Here is a 20,186-nt window from a genome sequence, read left to right on the forward strand (position 1 = left end):
TTATATAAATAAAATCTAAATTTTAAATTTTAAATTATTTTTTAATACTATTATTAGGCTTAAGTTAAATATACTATTCTTTAGTTTTATTGCTTAATTTCAGCTATTAGTAAATAAGGTAGTAGCTATTAAAGGTAGGTATAGTAAGTCTAGAATATTAGGATATCTACTAGGGGTAGGTTTAGTTACTATTTTAATTAAATTATAGAAATTTTCTACATACTATTACCCAGGTAATATAATATAATAGTAATAGGTAATATTTCTGCCAGGATCTCTATCTAATTAGGGAGCAGATCTCTAATACAGGGGTATAATAAGAGTTTTTGGAGGTTTATAAAGTATAAAATAGAACCTTAAGGAGGGCTCATAACCTGATAAGAGGTTGTTAAACTATAATAGTAGAAAGTTAACTAAAATAAATTTAATTGGGTCTAACTAGGAAATAGAGAGAAGGAGAGATGCTTGGAGGAAGTATAGAGATCTAGAAGGAAATGGTAGCCTTAAATACATAGAGTAGTCACGTGTTGCTATCTTCTTCTTTATGGTGATGCTGCTTTATGGTGGTGCTGGTTGCATTCACTGAGTGCAGCACTCCAACATATATTGAAACGAAGTCACGAAGACTTGGAAGGACGCCCTCAAATAACCGGGTTTCAATTCTTCCACTCCAACTCCTCGAGAAGAGTCGTCCCCAGCTTCGTCAAGCGGCAGAAGACCGAGATTGATATCAGTCGACGCTAAGACCGTGAATCCAGTCTGTCGTGCCGGACTAACAGCTTCAGCTCAAAGGAACAACGATGGCCATTACAATGTATAGGGCAAAAACCTCTGCCTGTACCGAGCAATGATATTACGAGTTTGCTATCATTGAATTATATAACCATATGTTCTGCCTCTGATGCATCAAACACCAGTACAACCAGTATATGAATCAGTTAACCGAGAAACTTGCATGATTGCATGCGCAAAAATCTCCGGTGCTTGATAGGGAATATTCTCGCCAATGCCCGGAAGCTCGTAGTGACACCTGGGTCCGGTGAAGAATTTCGCAGTAGACGACCCGTTGGTTGGAGTCAAAACCACACTATTTTTAGGATCCAGAGTCACTGCAGGTACCTGAATGGGTGGCTGGCTATCCAGAGTGTGGGCAAGGTCGATGAAGGCCGGATCCCCTGGTGCGTATAGGAGTCGATTGCGGTAAAAGTCAACCGCAATATCAACAAAGTCGGGGTTATAAAGGGCAGTTGTCGTCAGATCCAGATACTCCTCGCTGAAATTCCACCCGATAGAATTCTTGCGCCAGAGAGTCTGCGTCCACTCTTTGGGGCGTTGGGCCAATCCAGCAGCGCCTCGAGGGGTCAGGAATAGGTAATAGTACCATTTCGTGGCCTCGGAATTGGGATCACCAGGAACCCATGCGGTGGAACGGTTCTGGATTAGATAGCTGTTGGCAGCAACCATACGGCTGCATCGCTCTGGCCATAAAGCAGCAGCTACATTCACCGACACCGTACCCCAATCGTATCCGGCACAGATGGCTTTGTCGATATGCAGGGCGTCCATCAACGCAATAATATCATACCCCAGAGCCGCCTGTTCCGCGCTGCGAGGGGTATTGGGCTGAAGAAACCTTGTTCCACCAAATCCTCGGAGGTATGGGACAATAACCCGGTACCCTTGCTTGACAAAGATAGGGACGACAGGGGCAAAGGCATCGATGGAATATGGAAATCCGTGCACCATAATGACTGTTTCACCAGTAATGGGACCATCCTCGAAATACTCCACACTCAAAGCACTTGGGCGAGCAGTCACGGCATTTTTAAGAGGGGTTAATCGTTGGATGCTTCCAGAATTTGCGCTTGCTTCAGCGGCAGGGGGAAGGCCCATCCATGGTGCCAGAGCAAGTAGCGAGAGCGCACGTAAAAGCATCAGGATTAAAGAGGAATACCCTTTTGCGGCTTGAAAAGTTGAAGAATGTCTTCCTGAGTTTCGGAAAAGTATCCAGTGTATTATTATATATTGTTTTCCGGAGCAACACGAGGGGATCCCGGTACTCTGTAAAATATACCATTGACCCTGGTCTTTTCTAGGTAATTGATATAATATAATAGTTATTCTTAGGGTCAGGCAAAAGTCTCTTTCTAGAGAGCTAGGTACGGAGTACTCCGTACCACACCAGGATCTAGAGATGCGATTGTGCTTTCCATTGATGACGTGAGATATGGATTTACTTGCTAACTTATTGATTAGCAGCGAATGAGAGCATGTTGTAAATAAACAGGCTGGGGATGAAGGCACATCTTGAACTATCCGCTAGTCCGCATCCCAGTCAGCACAGGATTCAAACGGGACTGCTCAAAATGTAACCAGGGACGAGTGACTTGATATGAATTCCTGCCTGTGCAGCTTGGTTTGTAAAAATAAACCGAATTAACCACCAACCCTAACAACTGGAGTATACTTCCTTGAGCCATTTTAAGACCCAAGGAAATAATCCCAGTCATCATCACTCATGGATTACTGTACATACATTCTGTGAGTACCCCGACGATCTTAATAGTTATTCTAGTTGTAGGATAGCCTCCGCATTTGGAGTGGCCTGAGCATAAAAATTGTCAAATCAGTTTATGTGCCTTCTCACTATTCATGTTAAACGCGTGAAGATTCATTGCTAGGGACATGAAATCTCAATGCCCGTGGTATCCGGCTTTAGTCTCAAATAATGGCAATGGTGTATCCTAAATTAATTCTATGTTTCTATAGAAATTGTCCAAGAATTCCATATATACGTTCAACATATCGCTCCTCCGAATAGAGGAGCCTAGCTATAGCTGAAGCATTTATCTGGCTTCTGTAAGTGAGGATCTTCTGTGGACACATGGATGAGACGGATATCGTCTTCACTTCCGGATTGAGGTTTTGTCGGGGACCCCATGTAGCTATTCGTCAGGCTCGACCGAAGGGTTTGATTTTTTGGTGTACTGCTCCCCTGGAATGGTTGATATCCACGATCTACTGAAGAACCGGACCATCTTGGAAAGAGTCTCTTGAGCAGAACAGCAATCGGCGGCATGCAGGTACAAATAACACCAACATCAGCCTCGATAACACCGTAGTAGGAAAGCTCCCCGCCGTTGTCTGTGGAATTTTGTCAGTGGGCGTAACTATATAGGGAGACGGGGGGCATACAGGTTACATTATATGTAGTGATAGAGCCATAGAGGTGGGTTAGGCGAAGAACGCCGGCAATAATAATACTAACGTATGTTAGATTGAACGTCGCTGGCACCAAGTAGGGAAGAAGTTGGGAGAGTGGACTCCTTACAAGATTCCCACACAAAACATCGCAGTGACTCGGAACTTCTTCACGCAAGGGAGGTTCAGTCGCAAAATCGATGGTAATGGAAGCAGTAGCACCATAACATCGAAACCAACATTAATAGGAGGCATGGCTCTGTAGGCCACGTAGCTTACGCAGGTTCCTTTTGCCGTTTCACCGAACCTGTTCCAGTAATAAGAAGGTGGACTGCAGTCGAAAGCACTTTGGAACATCACCGCCAGGCCATACGCGGCGCACAAGGCAATCATTGCATAAGCCTGTCGTTTGAACCATTCCGTGGTGAAAATCCGGAGATAAAAGAACAATATGGCTAGTTTAGTAGCAACGGCTGACAGATAAAAAAGCATAATGCCAATATAGAAAAACTAATTCAAGGTTAGATTGGGCCGAAGCATGAATCGTCCGGAATCATATACTAGCCTTCATGAGTTGAATAATCTCAGACTGACTCAGAGCCCACATATCAACGCCCCAGCCATTTTTGGCGCCTAGATATAATTTAGAGAAAGGATGAGGCTTCTGGCGCACAATCCTTACCTATGAGCATCACGGCTGTGTCGCCCATGGACGAACCCTATAAATTGTCAGAGCCATTCGGGGACAAGCCTAACCGATTGACACGACTTACGAACGCGATCAGCGCCAGGAAGTCGTCAGTTCCAAATGCTTCTGAGAATGGTGATCGACCCATAAGCCGGAGGACGATGGCGATGGAAGTGAGGGGAATAAAGATAGAGCCAACAATGATCTGAGTGGACTGACGACTGCGAGGGGGAACGTTGCAAACGGTGTTTGTAATATTCATTACATCTGCATGATCAAGGGTTATTAGTGCTTCACCTCGGGTCCCAAGTGTAACCGAGTCTTACAGAGATATTCAACCAGGCCGCAGCCGTTCATATAGCACGAAGTCATGTCATGATAATCGCTTGTGCAAGCGTCCAAGATTGCGCTCGTGCAATTATCTTTCAAGCTGATGATATCTGACACGCAGCTTTCCTGGGTTCCATCATCAACACAGGGTCGTTGACCACTCGAGTGTCTCGTAACCCTTTAGGGACAACATACTGCGCATTGCGGTAAACTTGGAATAATCTCGCATGTTTCAATGTCAGTCGCACATGCGAGTCCGGACAACAACACGACTGCCCAGAAAAGGATGGGTTTCCTCATCCTGGACGTTGAATGAAATTATCATGGACCCTTCCATGCGGGAGGGGGAAATGCCTTTTCTAGTTCGAGGCCCCCTTTAAATTAAGAATGACAGATGCAAGTATATAGAGCGGTTAGGAATGCGGGTTAGCCTCAGCAGATAAGGAGACTGGAGACTAGAGTTCCAGATTTGAGACTTGCAAGGGACTCCCAGTTCTCCAGTCTCGAAGCCGAGGGAAGGTCTGGGGTTCTGCCCCCATGATCGTCTGGACTGGAACACCAATCCCAGTAAGCATACTCGGCGACAGCTAGTTCGAAGCAGAGTCCAGGCCGTTGAGCAGAGCAAGATCTCGGAAAGGTTACAACCGGCGGAGTGATTTGACCATGCAGGCAGGTTACCCGTCAATACATAAAACTCAAGCCACTTAAGAGAACCTCTCAGCTCGAAACAACGATCCGTCCCAAGCCCTAGCATTGGCGTTGGCCACCCCTACACGGAGAAGGGGATTAAATGGATTGCTCATTTTTACCAATGCCAGTAAAAAAGCAATTCCGGAACAAAGACAGGGCTCCCCCGCTGTTGCATCAGTAAGGTATTAACCGTTTCCCCTGGCAAGGGCGAACTGATTCTGAAATACCAAGAAGATACTGTGTAGACCGTTCAACCCATATTAAACGTAGAAGACCTCTACAGCAGGAGACAATAATTGCATCACCGGCATACATATCTCACGCTTCCCTTTTCTTGAAGGATTTGGAACCCTGTGCTTTGCTCCGATAAGAAAGGCCGTTTTAGCAAAGCGTCAAATGGTATTATTGACATTAGGGTGAATCCAATTACATGAGAAGTTACAATTGGCTCCAGTAGGATTTTCAACAAGTTAACCGAAGATAGTAATATAGCAACGAACCCGAGTACGATGAGGTCATTCAAGGACAGAGTAGTGGTGGAAGGATTCCCAACCATCTTCTAAGAACCAGGAATATCGACTATCGCTTGTTCGAAAGGTCCAGGGGCCTGCTTGACTCGTGTCTCAGCTCAGGTTTATTCATTATCGTCAAATTATGTTATGCGGTGTCCAAGGAATGGATACTATGGCGCCGCTAAGCATGCGGACATTTGCGTGAGGATGTAAACCAAGTATGCATGTAACATCTCGAGGAAAGCCTCAATCAAGGCAAGATTGCCAGAAGAGGGCAGTGGATAGATGATACATTCTTTTTCCCACCAATCTTGAAGGTATCCTTCGACTCCAACCTTCAGTTCCTACCCGACATCCTCTCGTTGCATGTTCACTACTGCTTCGCTTTCTCCAAAAAAGCGACCTTGCTCGCATAGTCTGTTTGGAAGGAATACTGCAGCCCGAGATTCATCAACATTGCCCCAGTGTACGGCCCCTCACCGTCGACACGGTACGTACTAAGGGGGTCCAATCCCTGCAATCTGACGCGCGGCATTGTATGATTGACATAAGGACTAAGCTGGAAGAAAAATAGGACTGCGCGTGAGCCATCTGCCGATATAAATAAAGCAGCTGGCCAGTTTGAATCCTCAGGAAGGCTGAGTCGCCACATGTCTCCCGTCAAAATGATCGGGTTGACCTTTTCGGCCAATGCAATCAACCCAGGGATTGCAGCCTTCTCTGCCGGTTGCATATCTGCCGGAACAAGTTCCAAGCCAAAAGAGCCCCCCATCATGGCTACATGGGCACGAAATACGAGCGGGATAGTGCGACCAGTTTGATGGTTGGGAACACCAGAAATATGGGCGCCCATAGCACTCGCTGGGTAGGCTAGGCTCGTACCGAATTGGATGAAGACGCGCTCAACGGCGTCACTGTTGTCGGACGTCCAAACCTGAGGGAAAAACTGCAGGATTCCAGGGTCAAATCGACCACCACCGGAGGCGCACCCTTCCCAAAGAATGTCGGGAAATCGCGATGTCAACGCATGCAAAACATGGTACATCCCGAGCATGTACGCGTGGTTCGTGCTTGGGGAAGGCATCTCCCCTATGCCCCGGTTGTGATCCCACTTCACATACGTGATATCTGCACATTTGAGGATATCGGAGATAGAGTCGATGATAAAATTCTGGACTTCAGGAAGCGCCAGGTTTAGCACTAGTTGGTTTCGCTGTTCAGTGCGCGGGTATTGACCAGCGTGAAGTACCCAGTCAGGATGTTCTTGATACAAGGTCGAGTTTCGGTTGACCATCTCGGGCTCGACCCAGATACCAAACCTGAGGTTGGTTGACGAGCCTGTGACCTTCAGAGAGGTAATTTTATTCACTAGAGGCGCCAGACCTTCGGGGAACCGTGCTGGATTTGGTACCCAGTCTCCTAGTCCGGCCGTGTCTGAAATGCGCGGGTATTTGTCTCCAAACCAACCGTCATCCATCACTAACAGCTTAACCCCCAAGGCTGCTGATTCTTCCGCGAGATGATACATACTTCTTTTGTCAATATCAAAGTATAGGCCCTCCCAGCTGTTCAGCAACACCGGTCTATTATCCGTCGCGAACTTGCTCTTCATGAGGTGATTTCGGTACAGACGATGGAACGAGCGAGACATGCCTCCAATACCGTCCTTGGAATAGACTGCTACACACTCTGGGGAGGTAAGAGTCTCATTGGGGCACAGAGACCAGGACAGCTGATTGGGATGGAAACCTAGCTGAACGCGAGTCAAGCCTTGGGAGCCTTTCTCGACGCTCGCGGAGAAGGATCCTGTGTAGACTAGTGAGAATCCCCATGCCTCTCCTTGGGATTCGGTGGTGGAGGCATGTACCAGGGCGACAAAAGGGTTGTGTAGGTGAGATGAGAAACCCGTTGTACTACCGAAGCTGTTTGAAGGAGCCCCAAGTTAATGTAGGTGTAATCATCATCATCATCATCATCATCATCATAACATCCGGGATCACTTACCCCTGTAAGCCGTACTCAACCTTTCGCCTCTGTCGATGGGCTTCTCTCGCCCAGTCGCCTCGAAGGCCAATCATATCAAACTTCTCATATGGAAAGTCGACACTAAAGCTAGCTAGCGCTTCGATACTAATCTCTTGATTGCCCTTGTTTGTAACCCTAACACTCCGCACAATGGCATCGTACAGAGGAAATACCGAGTATACCAGGTCCACCGCAATCTGGCTATACTTATCATATAAATGAACCACCAAGGTTGTAACATCCCCATGATTACCAAAGGTAGCTGGCAGTCCTGGCAGCTCTGGCTTTCCCTTAACTATCTCGTAGGATTGGTACTGGAGAGCTGACACAGTGTGACCCTCCGACTGGCGAATCCGTATGGCGGGAACTCGAAAGTCACCACGGCCCTGGTCAGGAAATTCACGACGCACACGATCGGGCATACCTGTCCAACCATCGACCACCGGTGCGGGGTCTGCAGGAATGGGGCCTGTTATGCTGCCCCCAAAATGATCCGTTCGAAGATCACCGTTACTCTCGTCGACATGGAAACGGTAGGAAACATTCTTGCCGTTCAGGGCAAAGCTAGTACCATTGTCATCTACGATGACTGCTACGGAGAAAATATCGGGTGTTAGAACGGCATTCCGGGACGGAAATGCTCAATATTCGTCTTCTCTTACCATTTGCAATTGCGTCGGCCATGCTGGTTAGCTAAGATGCATCAAATCTCAGCTAGGTCTTTCGAATTTGCAAGTCAGGGCGTCAAAGAGGAAAATCAGCCTACGCAGACAGTTGAGATAAATTCCTTCGAGAGACTACACCCCGCAGCCAAAAACAGCACAGAGGGGCACCCCATCTCCCTTATACTTTTTGTATTTCATTTTAATCACGAGGACAGTTTCCAAGCTATTTTAGGCTATAAAAAAAAGGCAATTCAAGAGCCCCAATCCGTGTCATTATTCGTCGAGGACCAGGGCAACTCCTATCTTAACCGTAAGCGCCACGGGGGCTTTGCCGTATGCGTGGAATGGATGGGATTTAAAGAATACAATTTCAAGGATATATTAGGTGTATATGAGTACCAACTCAGTCAATATAGGAAGTATAACCCCGATTGACTCGTAGATAATAAACACGAGGTTTATCTGAACTATTTCAATGATATCACCTCCAGCCTCGGATTGTAACTCCGCAAACTTTAACACGCAACGGACAAAGTACATACTTCCTATTTTTGTTAGATTTCGGTAGTTTATTGCTCTCTCCGTTTCCTAGTAACTTTAGGCCTCCCATGGCAGGTCGATCCCGCTGTCTAAGGAAAGGTTGTTGAGTTTCCCACTGTCCACTTCGGGATATTGGTTGGATGTGGAAAATCACTTGTGAACGTCATTTCCCCCCCATTTTCCCTGAAGAGTTAGGATCTTTTGACACACCCCTGACTGCTTCTCGTAAAGTTGGCGTATATAAGGTCTCCCGTTGCTTGTTAACCCCGGCGAGGCATATTATAGCCCTACAACTTAAGTTATTGTTGTCGATTTAGCTTCCAATCCTCCACTTCCTTTTTGTCATCTGGGTTCAGCATGCCGGAGAATACTTTTAACAGCGACGGCGAGTCTCCCGTCTGCTCCGTCCAGGAGTTCACCGGCACCGCATTCGATTTCATTATCTGTGGTGGTGGTACGGCAGGGTGTGCAATCGCAGCTCGCCTTAGCGAAAACCCTAATATAACGGTTGGGATTATTGAGGCGGGCAAATATCGCCTTGGGGACCCGCTGGTCGACACGCCAGCTAGCTTCCTGCAGATGTTTGGGGACTCGGACTATGACTGGTGCTTTTATACGGCTCCTCAAGAAGCCAATCACGGTAAGATTCACCACATGCCCCGTGGGAAGCTTCTTGGTGGCTCGAGCGGCATCAACTACATGATGTATGTCCGAGGCTCATCGCAGGACTACGACGACTGGGCGGCGCTTGTAGAAGACGATGGTTGGTCCGCAAAGTCGATGCAACAGTATTTCAGGAAACATCAGGTATGGACTCGGGATATATCCATCTCTACCTGACTTTACCTACCCTCATTGGATGTTAACTGGGGTTGATAGATGCTGGAGCAAATGGATCCAGCGGTAATTGAAGCCTCGTCACCTTTGATGAATGAATTTCACGGCACAACTGGCCCTGTTAAAACGAGCTTCAACCATTCCAACCTGCCTATTGAGAGTGAAATTATCAACGCCTGTGGAGAAGTAACAGGGACCCTAAAGAAGCCAAACGATGCGTGGAGCGGCGACCATATTGGCTTCTACCACACTCTGGGGACGGTTGCACGAACGGGTCCAAATCGTGGCAAGCGGAGTTATGCTGCAAGAGGGTACTACGAACCAAACAAATTACGATCGAATCTGAAACTTCTTTGTGAGGCTCACGTAAATAAAGTGGTCCTGGATGGTACTAAAGCCACGGGCGTTAGCTTCACTTTCCAAGGAAACGAGTACCAGATCTCTGCAAAGCGAGAGGTGATAATCAGCGGGGGAACTATCCAGTCTCCCCAGATTCTGGAGCTGTCCGGAATAGGGGACCCTGAGGTGCTTCGGGCCGCCGGCGTTGAATGTCAAGTGGAGAATTGTGGCGTTGGCGCGAATGTGCAGGATCATTCGCTGGCTCTCATGGTGTGGGAGGTTCAACCGGGTGTAATAACCCTTGATACCCTCCATCAGGTTCCAGAGGCTATGCAAGCGGCTATGAAACAATACATGGAGACCCGTACTGGGCCGTTGAGCTGTATCGCAAGCACACAGGGCTTTCTCCCTGCTAAGCAGATCATGTCCCCAGAGGAGTTGGCGGAGGCTATTGAATCTATCCGGAATACAAAATCAACTACTGCATTCCACGAGAAACAATTGAACCAGATCATAGCGCATTTAGAGAGCGACGATTCGGCAAATCTGCAGATCATTATTGTGCCAGCGACGGCTAATGCTAATGGCGTTGAGCATCAGACCGAGATATTTCCTCCACGTCCCGCCGACAAACCCGCTGGGTTTACAGCTGCTCTGTGTCTCCAATATCCAGTTTCACGAGGCCATATCCATATCCAAAATGCTGGTAAGTCGGGCTGCCAGCCTGTGAAGAATAAAGATTATGGCCTTTTTTCACTGCTTACTCTCCATTACAGACCCGTCGAAGCCACCAGTTATCCAGCCAAACTATATCACTCACGAGGCTGATGTTGCGTTGTTGGCTGCTTTTGTGCGCTGGGCAGACAAGGTCAGTCAAGCGGAATCAGCTAAGCCCTCGATTTCAGCCAGGGCCATTCCTAGTCCGTCCATCGACGTCCAGAATCTCGATGGCGCGAAACAGGCTGTTCGGGATTTGGTGATGGGGGAGTATCATATCTGTGGCTCAGTAGCTATGGGTGACGCCTTGGACTCGCGTCTTCGAGTCAAGGGAGTTCAGGGACTTCGAGTCGCTGATGCTTCCATCTTCCCGAACAATGTTAGCGGAAATATTGTGAGCACCGTCTATGCTGTTGCAGAAAAGGCAGCCGATCTGATCAAGGAGGATTGGGGTCTGTGATTCAATCTTGCACGGCAAATTAGGATTTCTCGCTATATTGCAGATTTGTTAATCTTCACCTGTTGAACCACCTATGCCTTCTCGCCTGGTACGGGTGTTGTGGACAAATGTACGCGATGTTTTATTTTCTAGGTGTATAGCAGGCGTCGCGGATGAATTACAAATTGAAAGTTGTGTTTGCTTCTCTCACATATGGTTCTTGATCACACTCTCCAGACAAGCCTTGACGCAGTTTATAGACACTTAACTCGACGCCCAAGTTCTACAGCATATACCTGAACATTGGCGAGCGATCGCCCATACGCGCCATTTGGGCAGCATCATACATGGACAGATCCATCCGGTCGCGCTTGCGGTTAATGCGCTGGTATGACAGTCGTAGAATCACCACTGCGATGATACCAGCCACGCAGAATCCGAGCTCTAGGGCGTGACCAAGGATATACTTGGGTGCGTCCCTTCCACGATAGAAGTTGGATGCCATTGCTGGAGATGGGGTAGGTTAGTTCATTCCCTTCACAGAGAACGGCATGAAACAGTTCATACCTCCGGAGAAGTTACCCAACCCAATATGAAGGGCCATTCCAGCGGCACGTTTGTAATCACCAGCAAGATTGACACTGATCCATGTCACGTTACCAGGGAATGCAGGATAGATACCTATACAGGATGAATTAATTAGGAAAGAGCAGGCACCAAGGGGGTACGTTGTTTAAGAACCCACCAACAACGGCAACAAAGACCCCAAAGTAAACTACTCCAGGAACTCCACGGCCGGAGGAGGCAATGACGATTATGAAGCCAATAGCGATCAGCGACATAAAAAATAGGATAAACGGAGAACGTTGCTTGCGCTTGTCAGAAAACCAAGCCGCGGTAATGGCGACGATTGCGGCAGCGATGTAAATCGGCACTGTGAGAAGCTGCGCGGTAGACGAGGCGTATCCAAGATCCCTGATAATGGAGGGAAGGAAGAAGGAAATGCCATACAGGGGACAGGTGATACCCCAGTACACTAGAAGCTATTTATTAGCGACAAGCATGGGTAAAATTGCAGAGGGGATTTCTTACTGAACAAACCGACGTATATCTGCCAGTCAGTCAAAGCGTCAATAACATAGCTAAAACGGAATTGTGATTGTTCATCCACGACTCCATCACGAGAGGACTCTTCCACGGCAGTTTGCGATCGTAGAACATAGATAACGTATTGACGCTCGTCATCAGTAAGGAATTTCGCAGTCTCGGGGAAGTCATGGATGGCTAAAGGTGCAATCACGGCCACCACAACAGTGAGCAGACCTTCAAGGATAAAAATCCAGCGCCAACCTGCATAGCCACCAACTCCGTCCATTTTCTAGCAAAATTTTAATGGGTGATATAATACAGAGCTGCCTGTGAACACCTACAGCAATACCATATGCAAGCAGCCCAGAGAAAGCGCCAGCAATGCTAGCGGCACTGAAGAAGAGTGCCTGGCGAAATTGTGCGCGGTGACGAGGATACCAGAGCGTAATGTAGTATGCGATACCAGGATAAAGACCAGCCTCTATGATTCAGAAGGGATTCATTAGAGTTTGACCCAGTATTCTGAAGACAAAGGAAAGCCCACCAGCAACACCAAGGAATAAACGAGCAGTCAAAAGGCCATGGTAGCTCTTGACAATCCCCATCAATGTCTACAGGCGCATGGGGGTTAGTTCTTCCGATTCTATTGGGACATGTCAGGCAGGGTAAATGAAAATTGCTTACCATAACAGTGCCCCAAGCAAACATTAGTACAGGCAACAGGCGGGAGGGCTTCAGCTTCTTCAACAACAGATTGCTTGGGAGTTCGAATGCCACATAGGTGAAGAAGAACACGGTCACTGATTACACTTAGCTTGCCGAACATGGTCATGTAGGCTTCAAAACATACAGCACCAACTATACTCCCGATCCGTCATATTCAAATCAGCTAACATTCCTTCGATCCTCGCATTTCCAATGTTTCCGCGATCGAGGAACGCAAGGAGATACAGCGCCGCAAGCATTGGGATCAGGCGGATATCCATTTTGCGGAGGACCCGCTTCTCCATTTCCTCCGAGTATACCTGCCCTGATACCCCTTCGGCCTTTCCATCCGCTGTTGACCCGAGCGGCGTGTCTTCCCCATGCTCGAGGGCCGTGGAACTGGGCTTTTCAATATCAGAATATTCTGTAGGCATGATGAGTTTCTGGGGAAAGGATGATGGGGAGAGGTGATAAAGTTACAAAATAAAGTGACAAGCTCGTGCCCATTAAATAATGCAACCCCCTCACTGCGGAGGTTTCCCCAGATTCTGGGGTACCCCACACAGTGGATACGCACGACTTCGGCCACCCGTCCCAAGAGAAACCCCGTTGTGGATGCGGGCAGGGACTCTATACGAATCGAAGTCGATCGATAACCCGATAGACTACATTACAGAGCCATACGGATCATCTCGAAGCAGGATATGGTAGGTTACACGGAATAACCAATTGTATCGCTAACAGCATGAATTTATAACATCGGATCCGCTAAGTCGGATCCGACCCCCTTCTCAACACTAAATTTGCAGCTCGGATCCGGTCCGATTTCATAAATGATGATCGAAGGGAGCAAAGTGGCTCTTTACAGCAATAAAGCTTCAAAGCTATTCGAGGTGGATCCATTCTGTGGCACTGGAACAAGGAACTATATTGCCCCATTCAAGAGGCTGGATCCGCAAATACCCTCACCATGGCTGCTATAAGCGTCCCGGCGCGGCTTTCTGACTTCCCTTCACCTAAGCCAGCAGAACTATTGTTTAAACTTTACCTCACTTGTTTAATCCCCTGTGGTTGATTTTCAACACGGAAATATTCAATATGATTGAACCCTTTCACCCTCAGGGCGCTGTTGTGATCATTGGGGCTGGCACTCAAGGTCGGCGTCTCGCCTATATGGTGAGTAATATACAACTTCAAAGGATGGGTGGGTAAATATGTTAACGGCGATACTAATCATGAATTCCTGCCAGTGGTCAAGTAGGGGAGGCCTAGTATATCTTGTTGATCTCAATGAGGAGCAGCTTCAGGAAGGCTTGCAATTTGTACAGCAGCTTCGTGCTGAGACAACCGACCATCCCAGGAAATGGGGTGAAGTCAAGGCATCCACGCCGTCTATGTTCGAGTCTATTTTACAGAGCTCTTGGCTTATTGTTGAGGTATGAGTTTTCTCCGATAGTATAACCCTCGCAGGTCTCTCACAAAACTTGTGACTGTAGTGTATTCCAGAGAACTTGCAATCGAAGCGAAACATCATCGCTCAACTGGATAAACTCGCCCCCGAAGGTACAATTATCGCTTCAAACTCCAGCAGCTACGGGATCTCCGAAGTGATCGAAGGGCTTACCCTGAAGAACAGCAAGAGACTGTTGAGTGCCCATTGCTGTAAGTCAAATATTTGGTCAAGCTTAGTGGACCAGCGCGCTGGGCTAACGATCTGCTTTCGCATAGACTGGCCACCGGAGACTACAAGTATGCTCCTTCTTGGAACAATTATTAGTATGAATTTCACTAACTGCTACTTCCCAGCAATCGAAATTATGGGCCATGAAGGAACGGATCCATCACTTCTCACGCTACTCTTTGATCAATGTGCTGAACACGGATTCAGTCCCTTCCGTGTCAAACAGAGCTCTATCGGATACATTTACAACAGGTATTAGACAAACCTGGTAGTCAATTAGCTGAAAATTGGCTGATGACAATATTACAGAGTCTGGGCCGCAATTAAACGTGAAACTCTTCTTGCGCTTTCTGAAGGTATCTGCGACCCGCACGAGATTGACACCATCTTCAAAGACGTATTAAAGACATCCAAGGGGCCTTGTGAACAAATGGATATTGTCGGATTGGATGTTGTCCTCGATATTGAGAACCACTACGCAGATGCTCGAACTGGAATCCCAGGTGAACCGCGCGAATACCTAAAGAAAATGGTACAGGATGGCCACTTGGGCATCAAGAGCGGTCAAGGTTTCTATAATTATACAAAGGGTCGCGACCCCATACCATGAATCTAGTCTCCAATGTCTATGTACTCAAGTCCTCGGTGCAACAAAGATGAATATATCTTGAAGCTCGACGTTGATGGCTTACAGATCCGGGCTAAAGTAGATAAATGGCTGGTTTCCATGGTAGATTATGTATAAGCACATTCAATCCCTCTAGAATATTAGATTTTGAATTCTTTTCTTCGTGCACCAAATATTGAGACTTGAGATATGATGTATACAACCGTGCCCGTGTCCCTGCTAGGAATGCTCACTGATGGTATTGTAAGTTACAGCAGTCATTTCAACAAACATATCTAGGGTTCTGAGACCCATCAATCTCATTTCCATGTTTAGAGTTGGTATTAACATCCGGCGTTGCGATAGAGGACATCAACATAAATATATCAACACCATAGACTATATATTCAAGAACACAGTGAGAGAGGTCACCCTGAAAACCTCTCGTCCCTTCTGCAGGCTATTGATGTATATCACCAGATAAGCCATGTTAAAGCGGCCACTGGACAGCCCTGAGATGGATACAGACATAGCCTGAGTCGATGTCGTAGCACCCACAGCTCCGCACACTGGTTCTTTATTCCTCGATTCTGGAACAGAGCCAAAATGGGCTGGACCCATTAAGATCACCAGGAGCTCATCTGATCTTAGGTTATACTTTACAACCCGTTCAGGAGTAAGAGTGCTTGACTTCTTGTAAGTTTGACTTTCGTCCTGTACTCCTACTTCCCCACAGACTTTTAGCTATACTAGATCCCCTCGTCTTAGTAACTTAGAGCTCCCTAAGAACCTTCAAGCATGGATAGATAGCCTTTACTTTTAGAATTACAGCCTAGTAAACTCACATTAACACATTTTCACCATTGTAGTATGGTAAATGAAGCTGGGTCACGAGGAAGCCAAATGACCATCAACACAAAGCAGCTGGAAATTTATGACAGATCTAGATCTTTGGAACTAGGGTCTAGACCTCCCTAAGGCTTGATTGTGACAACAGTAAAATCGATACTTTATGGATAAGATTATTTCCTGCTTCTAGATTTTGCACGCATGTATGTACTGAACAATATGCTCTACATAATATTTGAGTAACCCGGATGTGGTGGAAAATATGGAGGTATCTTGGAACTCAATCCAAGGTAGACCAAATAATAAGTCGGACTTTTCCGTCTACCGGCCTTCTGGAAACATGGTAGATACAACGTAGTTTTATATTCTGGAAATCTATTTTCACATCAGGAATAATACTGATAGTCACTGTCGTGCTGACTATCATATATCGATAGTTAAGCTGTGTTACTGGTAGCCTCTGGGACGCTGCTACATTCATTAATGGTATTGAATTATATATTATATACGACCTGTTGAGTGGCTCAAGACCAGTAGTAGCATGCGCGGTTTACAGAGGGTAAGGTATTGATGGCTGTCCAGCTCCATGGCTCAACACCTTGGAGGAAAACATGTCTCGAACCGCCTTCACAGATTTAGAGCATTGAGGGAGATGGCTAAGAGTTTTCTCTAAAACGGATTGGAGGCTCGCATGGGCCCCGTGGCTTATCTTGCCAAGTGCCCGGTCCCGATCAATAGCTTTTTGCACCAACTGCACACCAGCAACAATATGGTGCGGGTAGGGATCAATAGAGACCAGCAGAACAGTAACGGACGTCTCTGCAGCGCCGACAGAACCAAAGGGGTCCGATTCCATCTTCACGCTCAAGGTGATGGTGTTATGCAGACCAAACATAAGGGTGTTGACAACCACACTCTCTGCATCAGCGTTGGCTTCCTCTAGGTCGGCAAGCAAGTCCAGACGGTCGCTTGCCTCAATTACGTTGGCCAGTAACAGTATACTAAGGTAATAGTGTAACATGAGTGAATCTGGATGATATTAGCCAGCCAGACACGCAGCAGGGATTGAGAGAGAAATAGGACGACGAACACCAACGAAACTTGGTTTGTTGGCTCAAAAATGGCATACGCCGCTGACAAGCTTCGAGGGAAGGGCGATAGGTTTCATGAAATTGTTGAATAGCTTCAGTGACAAGTGAAAAGGCGCGTAAGACTTCGGATTCATCGTGGCCATCTCTCAGGGCTTCTTTGAAAACTGCAGTCAATTTCCAGGCCAAGAGCTTCCAGGCCGTTCCGGTAGCTATAATTTCGTCTGCATGCTCATCTGTCATATCATAGACACTATGCGCATGCCAGTTCTCCATTTTAGTTTGGAACATTGTAGCTCCAGTCCTAACCAGGCGCCACGGGAGTTCCGCTTCAAAACCGAAGAGCCCAGAGGAAAGAAGCGATCGACAGTCGAGGGTGAGGGACGCGGACGTGTCAAATGTCAGCGCTGCCCAATACGCAATGTTCTCGGCAGTAATAAAGTCGCTCGCCCCAACCGTTTCGGGAATGGCTGGAATCGTATGAGACTTTGTGGGTTGCGATACTTTGGTGCCGTTGAATTGCAAACTACGTTGTCGGGCTCGAAGGGTTTGGATTTGTTGGAGGGCGGCATGGATACATACCTGGCCAGAGATACCATCGGCCTCCTCTTCCTCTGAGATTCCTGTTGGAACTGGCGTCAAGGCGAACAAGAAAAGTGCGAGCATCGAGCGGTACGACGGACGGTTGATGACCCGGAGCATATCTCGTCGCGCATGCCGCCAAAGCGCATGTACAACCCCCTGATAGCACGGAGCTGCATCTGGCGTTTGTGACGCAAGTGGAAGCCACCTAGCCGAAAATGATGCGATAGTGCTGCGCAGAGATTCGTCGGCCAGGCGGTCCTCTAGGCTGTGTTCGCGGATAACCCCATTTAGCGGAACTGGGAGATCCTGATGGGGCATTTCCATCATCCACCGGTCCAGGCGGTTACAAACATCTGTTATACTGTTGTGATCTTCGCCAGTTGTACTTTCAGAGCTACTAGCAGTCAGGGTTTGGGCATAAGGGAAATCTAGCTGCAGCTGAGTACATACAGAAAAGGACAACCGTACCGGCCCATCCAAGAGCCAAAGATGGCATCGAATCCCGTCGAGTAAATGGCCTGAAGTAGATAGAAGTCAAAAGGGCGTAGTGTGTCCAACGGTGACCCTATAAATTCTGCACGGTCAGTGGTCGCGACCGATGCCCGCACGTTCGTTGCAGTCTCGCACGCTGTATGCCACAATGCGCCATTAACAAGCCCTGGCGTATTCGGAGACTCCGGTTCCCGCGACGGGGATGTGATATTACTCGCTGTGGATGATACGGACTGGTGGCGCGGACGATGCCTCCTCTTCGGCGCCTGCCGGTTAACATCGTTCATCCACTAGAGATCACCAGGTACTCAGTCAGGAAGACGGCACTGAAGAAGGTAATCATTATTCCATTGAAGCAATACCTCGAATGTGCATTTCCTATGCCGTTTCAGACATCGGGCGCAGGAGTCGGAGATGTCACCCGGGCCATTTCCAGCCCCCTGCTTGGGGTTGTCGCACCGCACTCGCAATCGTCGACATTCGTCACAGCTCGAAAATTGGGTCCGACGAGCGACAAAGCCAGGTTGCATGATAAAGGCAATTTTAATTTCAGAGGACCAGAGAGATTGGCCGGCGGGGAGCAGAACTCCTGTTCTGGACAGCTGGGAACAGTAACAACTACAAATCATGCTTTAAACCCTGCATTTTGCGCCAAGAAATGCGGGGTGGTTACGTAAGCCCCCGCTGGATCACGAGCTGCTGAGTCAGGAGGTAACGTGCGTAACTAGTCCAAGTGGTAGACATCAAGACTTCATCATGAGATGAAAAAGACAGATAGACCATGATTGACCCTTCAGAATGTAAAATCACGTTCCTATTTCTACGGAAGCCGCTACAATGCCCCGCGATGTATTTCCATTATTTGCCAGACTTCCTGCAGAACTACGTCGGATGATTTGGATGGAATGTCTTCCCGCGCGAATCTTTGAGTATGATGCACCAGAGGGTTGGGCTGTTCCAATATCCACGGTTTGTGACCTGGGATGGACGACGTGTCAGAACTGGAAACCTCCTGTATTAACCCGGATCTGTCATGAATCACGCTCCATCGCATATGAGGTCGGGGTGATAGATAATCGCCGTGGCTGGCCGCGCTGGTTCAGTCCAGCCCAGGACATCGCTGCTCTTCATTGGGTGCCCGGGGATAATATCGACGTTGGCGGCTCTGAGGATTTTGACTTAACACCGGAGCTTTTTCATTATGCGGATCATGGTCAAGGGGCGGGTATTCCAGCCTATCGGATCCACGCCTTCCATCGGGCCACTAGTTCTGCCTACGGGAGAAATAAGGATTATGATGTGCTTGCTTTAAGAGACCACTACTTTGTCTGGATTAAAATGGTCATTATCCATATCGACGACGAAACAGCTAGAAAGTCCGGTCTTTTTGGAACGCTAGGAGATGAGCCTGTCCAATTAATTGATGTGGCCGATACCAAGAGCATTGCTAGGTTTCGTGACCTCTGGGCTTCAATCTCCCCTATGGATCCGGAACCGTTGTCATTTTTCAATGAGCAAGAGCCATTCCAAGATAGGCTCCAGCAATGGTGTAAGGAAATGGAAACGCTATGGGTACTTAATTGCTGGTATCGCGCCTGGCGGAACCGTTGGGAAGGTGTCGTACGCCCAGAGGATATATGGTTAGGACCTAGGGTTAACGATGCTGGAGAGTCACTTGATATGTTGTCTCCTAGGGGACTTGCGGCTCCAGGGACCCCATACTATACTTGTGGGATGGATACCAACCGTTTCGCTCCGAATAAGTCCCATCCCTTTGTCCGCAAGGTTCTGGATAAAATGCCCCAGTTTCAGCCCCGAGTTATGTTTCGACACTGTGCTCTTAATTGCCACAAGCCCTCAGCGAGATTAACTCGGACAATAAAAGGGAAACGACGATTCACGAGGTGATGGACATGGTGGTTTAATAGGGGTTTACGCTCTTCTAGTGTTACAGTACAAAAGGCCGCGGAAAATAGCGATCAAAATTCTTCTTTACTAAGCTTTTTTTCAGTTACGGTAGAAAGCTACTTACGGAGATAATAGTAGGTATATGTGCTTGTATATTCATAGGAAGCGTAACTACTGAGAAAGACGACGATAGCTTGCA

General features: G+C 47.6%; 8 protein-coding genes across 8 annotated transcripts; 3 read left to right on the forward strand and 5 right to left on the reverse strand.

Moving 5' to 3' along the window:
- Nucleotides 1–906: 906 nt before the first annotated feature.
- Nucleotides 907–1,893, reverse strand: P175DRAFT_0428298 (alpha/beta hydrolase; the record flags this gene model as incomplete). The annotated part of the gene is made up of 1 exon (XM_040893297.1): nt 907–1,893. One exon carries the CDS (start codon nt 1,891–1,893, stop codon nt 907–909), a length of 987 nt encoding a protein of 328 aa, XP_040755054.1.
- A 934-nt stretch (nt 1,894–2,827) lies between these two features.
- On the reverse strand, nt 2,828–4,519 carry P175DRAFT_0488868 (CFEM domain-containing protein; the record flags this gene model as incomplete). The annotated part of the gene is made up of 8 exons (XM_040895703.1): nt 2,828–3,144; nt 3,196–3,263; nt 3,332–3,674; nt 3,763–3,834; nt 3,884–3,920; nt 3,975–4,156; nt 4,216–4,345; nt 4,415–4,519. 8 exons carry the CDS (start codon nt 4,517–4,519, stop codon nt 2,828–2,830), a joined length of 1,254 nt encoding a protein of 417 aa, XP_040755055.1.
- A 975-nt stretch (nt 4,520–5,494) lies between these two features.
- Nucleotides 5,495–8,130, reverse strand: P175DRAFT_0512839 (alpha-galactosidase; the record flags this gene model as incomplete). The annotated part of the gene is made up of 3 exons (XM_040898710.1): nt 5,495–7,343; nt 7,426–8,026; nt 8,109–8,130. 3 exons carry the CDS (start codon nt 8,128–8,130, stop codon nt 5,795–5,797), a joined length of 2,172 nt encoding a protein of 723 aa, XP_040755056.1. The 3' UTR covers nt 5,495–5,794.
- An 878-nt stretch (nt 8,131–9,008) lies between these two features.
- Nucleotides 9,009–11,147, forward strand: P175DRAFT_0512840 (GMC family oxidoreductase; the record flags this gene model as incomplete). The annotated part of the gene is made up of 3 exons (XM_040898711.1): nt 9,009–9,458; nt 9,531–10,533; nt 10,604–11,147. The coding sequence occupies 3 exons, from the start codon at nt 9,009–9,011 to the stop codon at nt 11,002–11,004; spliced, it is 1,854 nt and encodes a 617-aa protein (XP_040755057.1). The 3' UTR covers nt 11,005–11,147.
- P175DRAFT_0519708 (uncharacterized protein) lies at nt 11,118–13,236 on the reverse strand. Its single transcript, XM_040899120.1, has 8 exons — nt 12,923–13,236; nt 12,757–12,872; nt 12,617–12,683; nt 12,414–12,553; nt 12,076–12,361; nt 11,729–12,019; nt 11,551–11,664; nt 11,118–11,490 (listed from the first exon to the last, which is right to left on the reverse strand). The coding sequence occupies exons 1-8, from the start codon at nt 13,209–13,211 to the stop codon at nt 11,267–11,269; spliced, it is 1,527 nt and encodes a 508-aa protein (XP_040755058.1). The 5' UTR covers nt 13,212–13,236; the 3' UTR covers nt 11,118–11,266.
- Nucleotides 13,237–13,875: 639 nt separating this feature from the next.
- Nucleotides 13,876–15,068, forward strand: P175DRAFT_0505484 (3-hydroxyacyl-CoA dehydrogenase family protein; the record flags this gene model as incomplete). The annotated part of the gene is made up of 6 exons (XM_040898102.1): nt 13,876–13,953; nt 14,028–14,213; nt 14,274–14,439; nt 14,506–14,526; nt 14,584–14,710; nt 14,768–15,068. 6 exons carry the CDS (start codon nt 13,876–13,878, stop codon nt 15,066–15,068), a joined length of 879 nt encoding a protein of 292 aa, XP_040755059.1.
- Nucleotides 15,069–16,464: 1,396 nt separating this feature from the next.
- P175DRAFT_0426614 (uncharacterized protein) lies at nt 16,465–18,063 on the reverse strand (the record flags this gene model as incomplete). Its single annotated transcript, XM_040893186.1, has 3 exons — nt 16,465–16,943; nt 17,005–17,981; nt 18,038–18,063. 3 exons carry the CDS (start codon nt 18,061–18,063, stop codon nt 16,465–16,467), a joined length of 1,482 nt encoding a protein of 493 aa, XP_040755060.1.
- Nucleotides 18,064–18,862: 799 nt separating this feature from the next.
- On the forward strand, nt 18,863–19,987 carry P175DRAFT_0468377 (2EXR domain-containing protein; the record flags this gene model as incomplete). Its single annotated transcript, XM_040894958.1, has 2 exons — nt 18,863–19,138; nt 19,457–19,987. The coding sequence occupies exons 1-2, from the start codon at nt 18,917–18,919 to the stop codon at nt 19,985–19,987; spliced, it is 753 nt and encodes a 250-aa protein (XP_040755061.1). The 5' UTR covers nt 18,863–18,916.
- Between the last annotated feature and the right edge of the window lie 199 nt (nt 19,988–20,186).

This window comes from Aspergillus ochraceoroseus (assembly GCF_002846915.1).
Source record: "Aspergillus ochraceoroseus IBT 24754 chromosome Unknown P175scaffold_1, whole genome shotgun sequence".
NCBI classification, from domain to species: Eukaryota; Fungi; Ascomycota; class Eurotiomycetes; order Eurotiales; family Aspergillaceae; genus Aspergillus; species Aspergillus ochraceoroseus.

What these genes read in the sequence shown, in the direction of transcription:
- P175DRAFT_0519708 (XM_040899120.1), bottom strand. Translation starts at nt 13,211, where the DNA reads ATGCCTACAGAATATTCTGATATTGAAAAGCCCAGTTCCACGGCCCTC. An exon ending in TGCTTGCATATGGTATTGCT is followed by an intron (nt 12,362 to 12,413) that starts GTAGGTGTTCAC and finishes AAATTTTGCTAG; the next exon opens with AAAATGGACGGAGTTGGTGG. An exon ending in GATATACGTCGGTTTGTTCA is followed by an intron (nt 12,020 to 12,075) that starts GTAAGAAATCCC and finishes AATAGCTTCTAG; the next exon opens with TGTACTGGGGTATCACCTGT.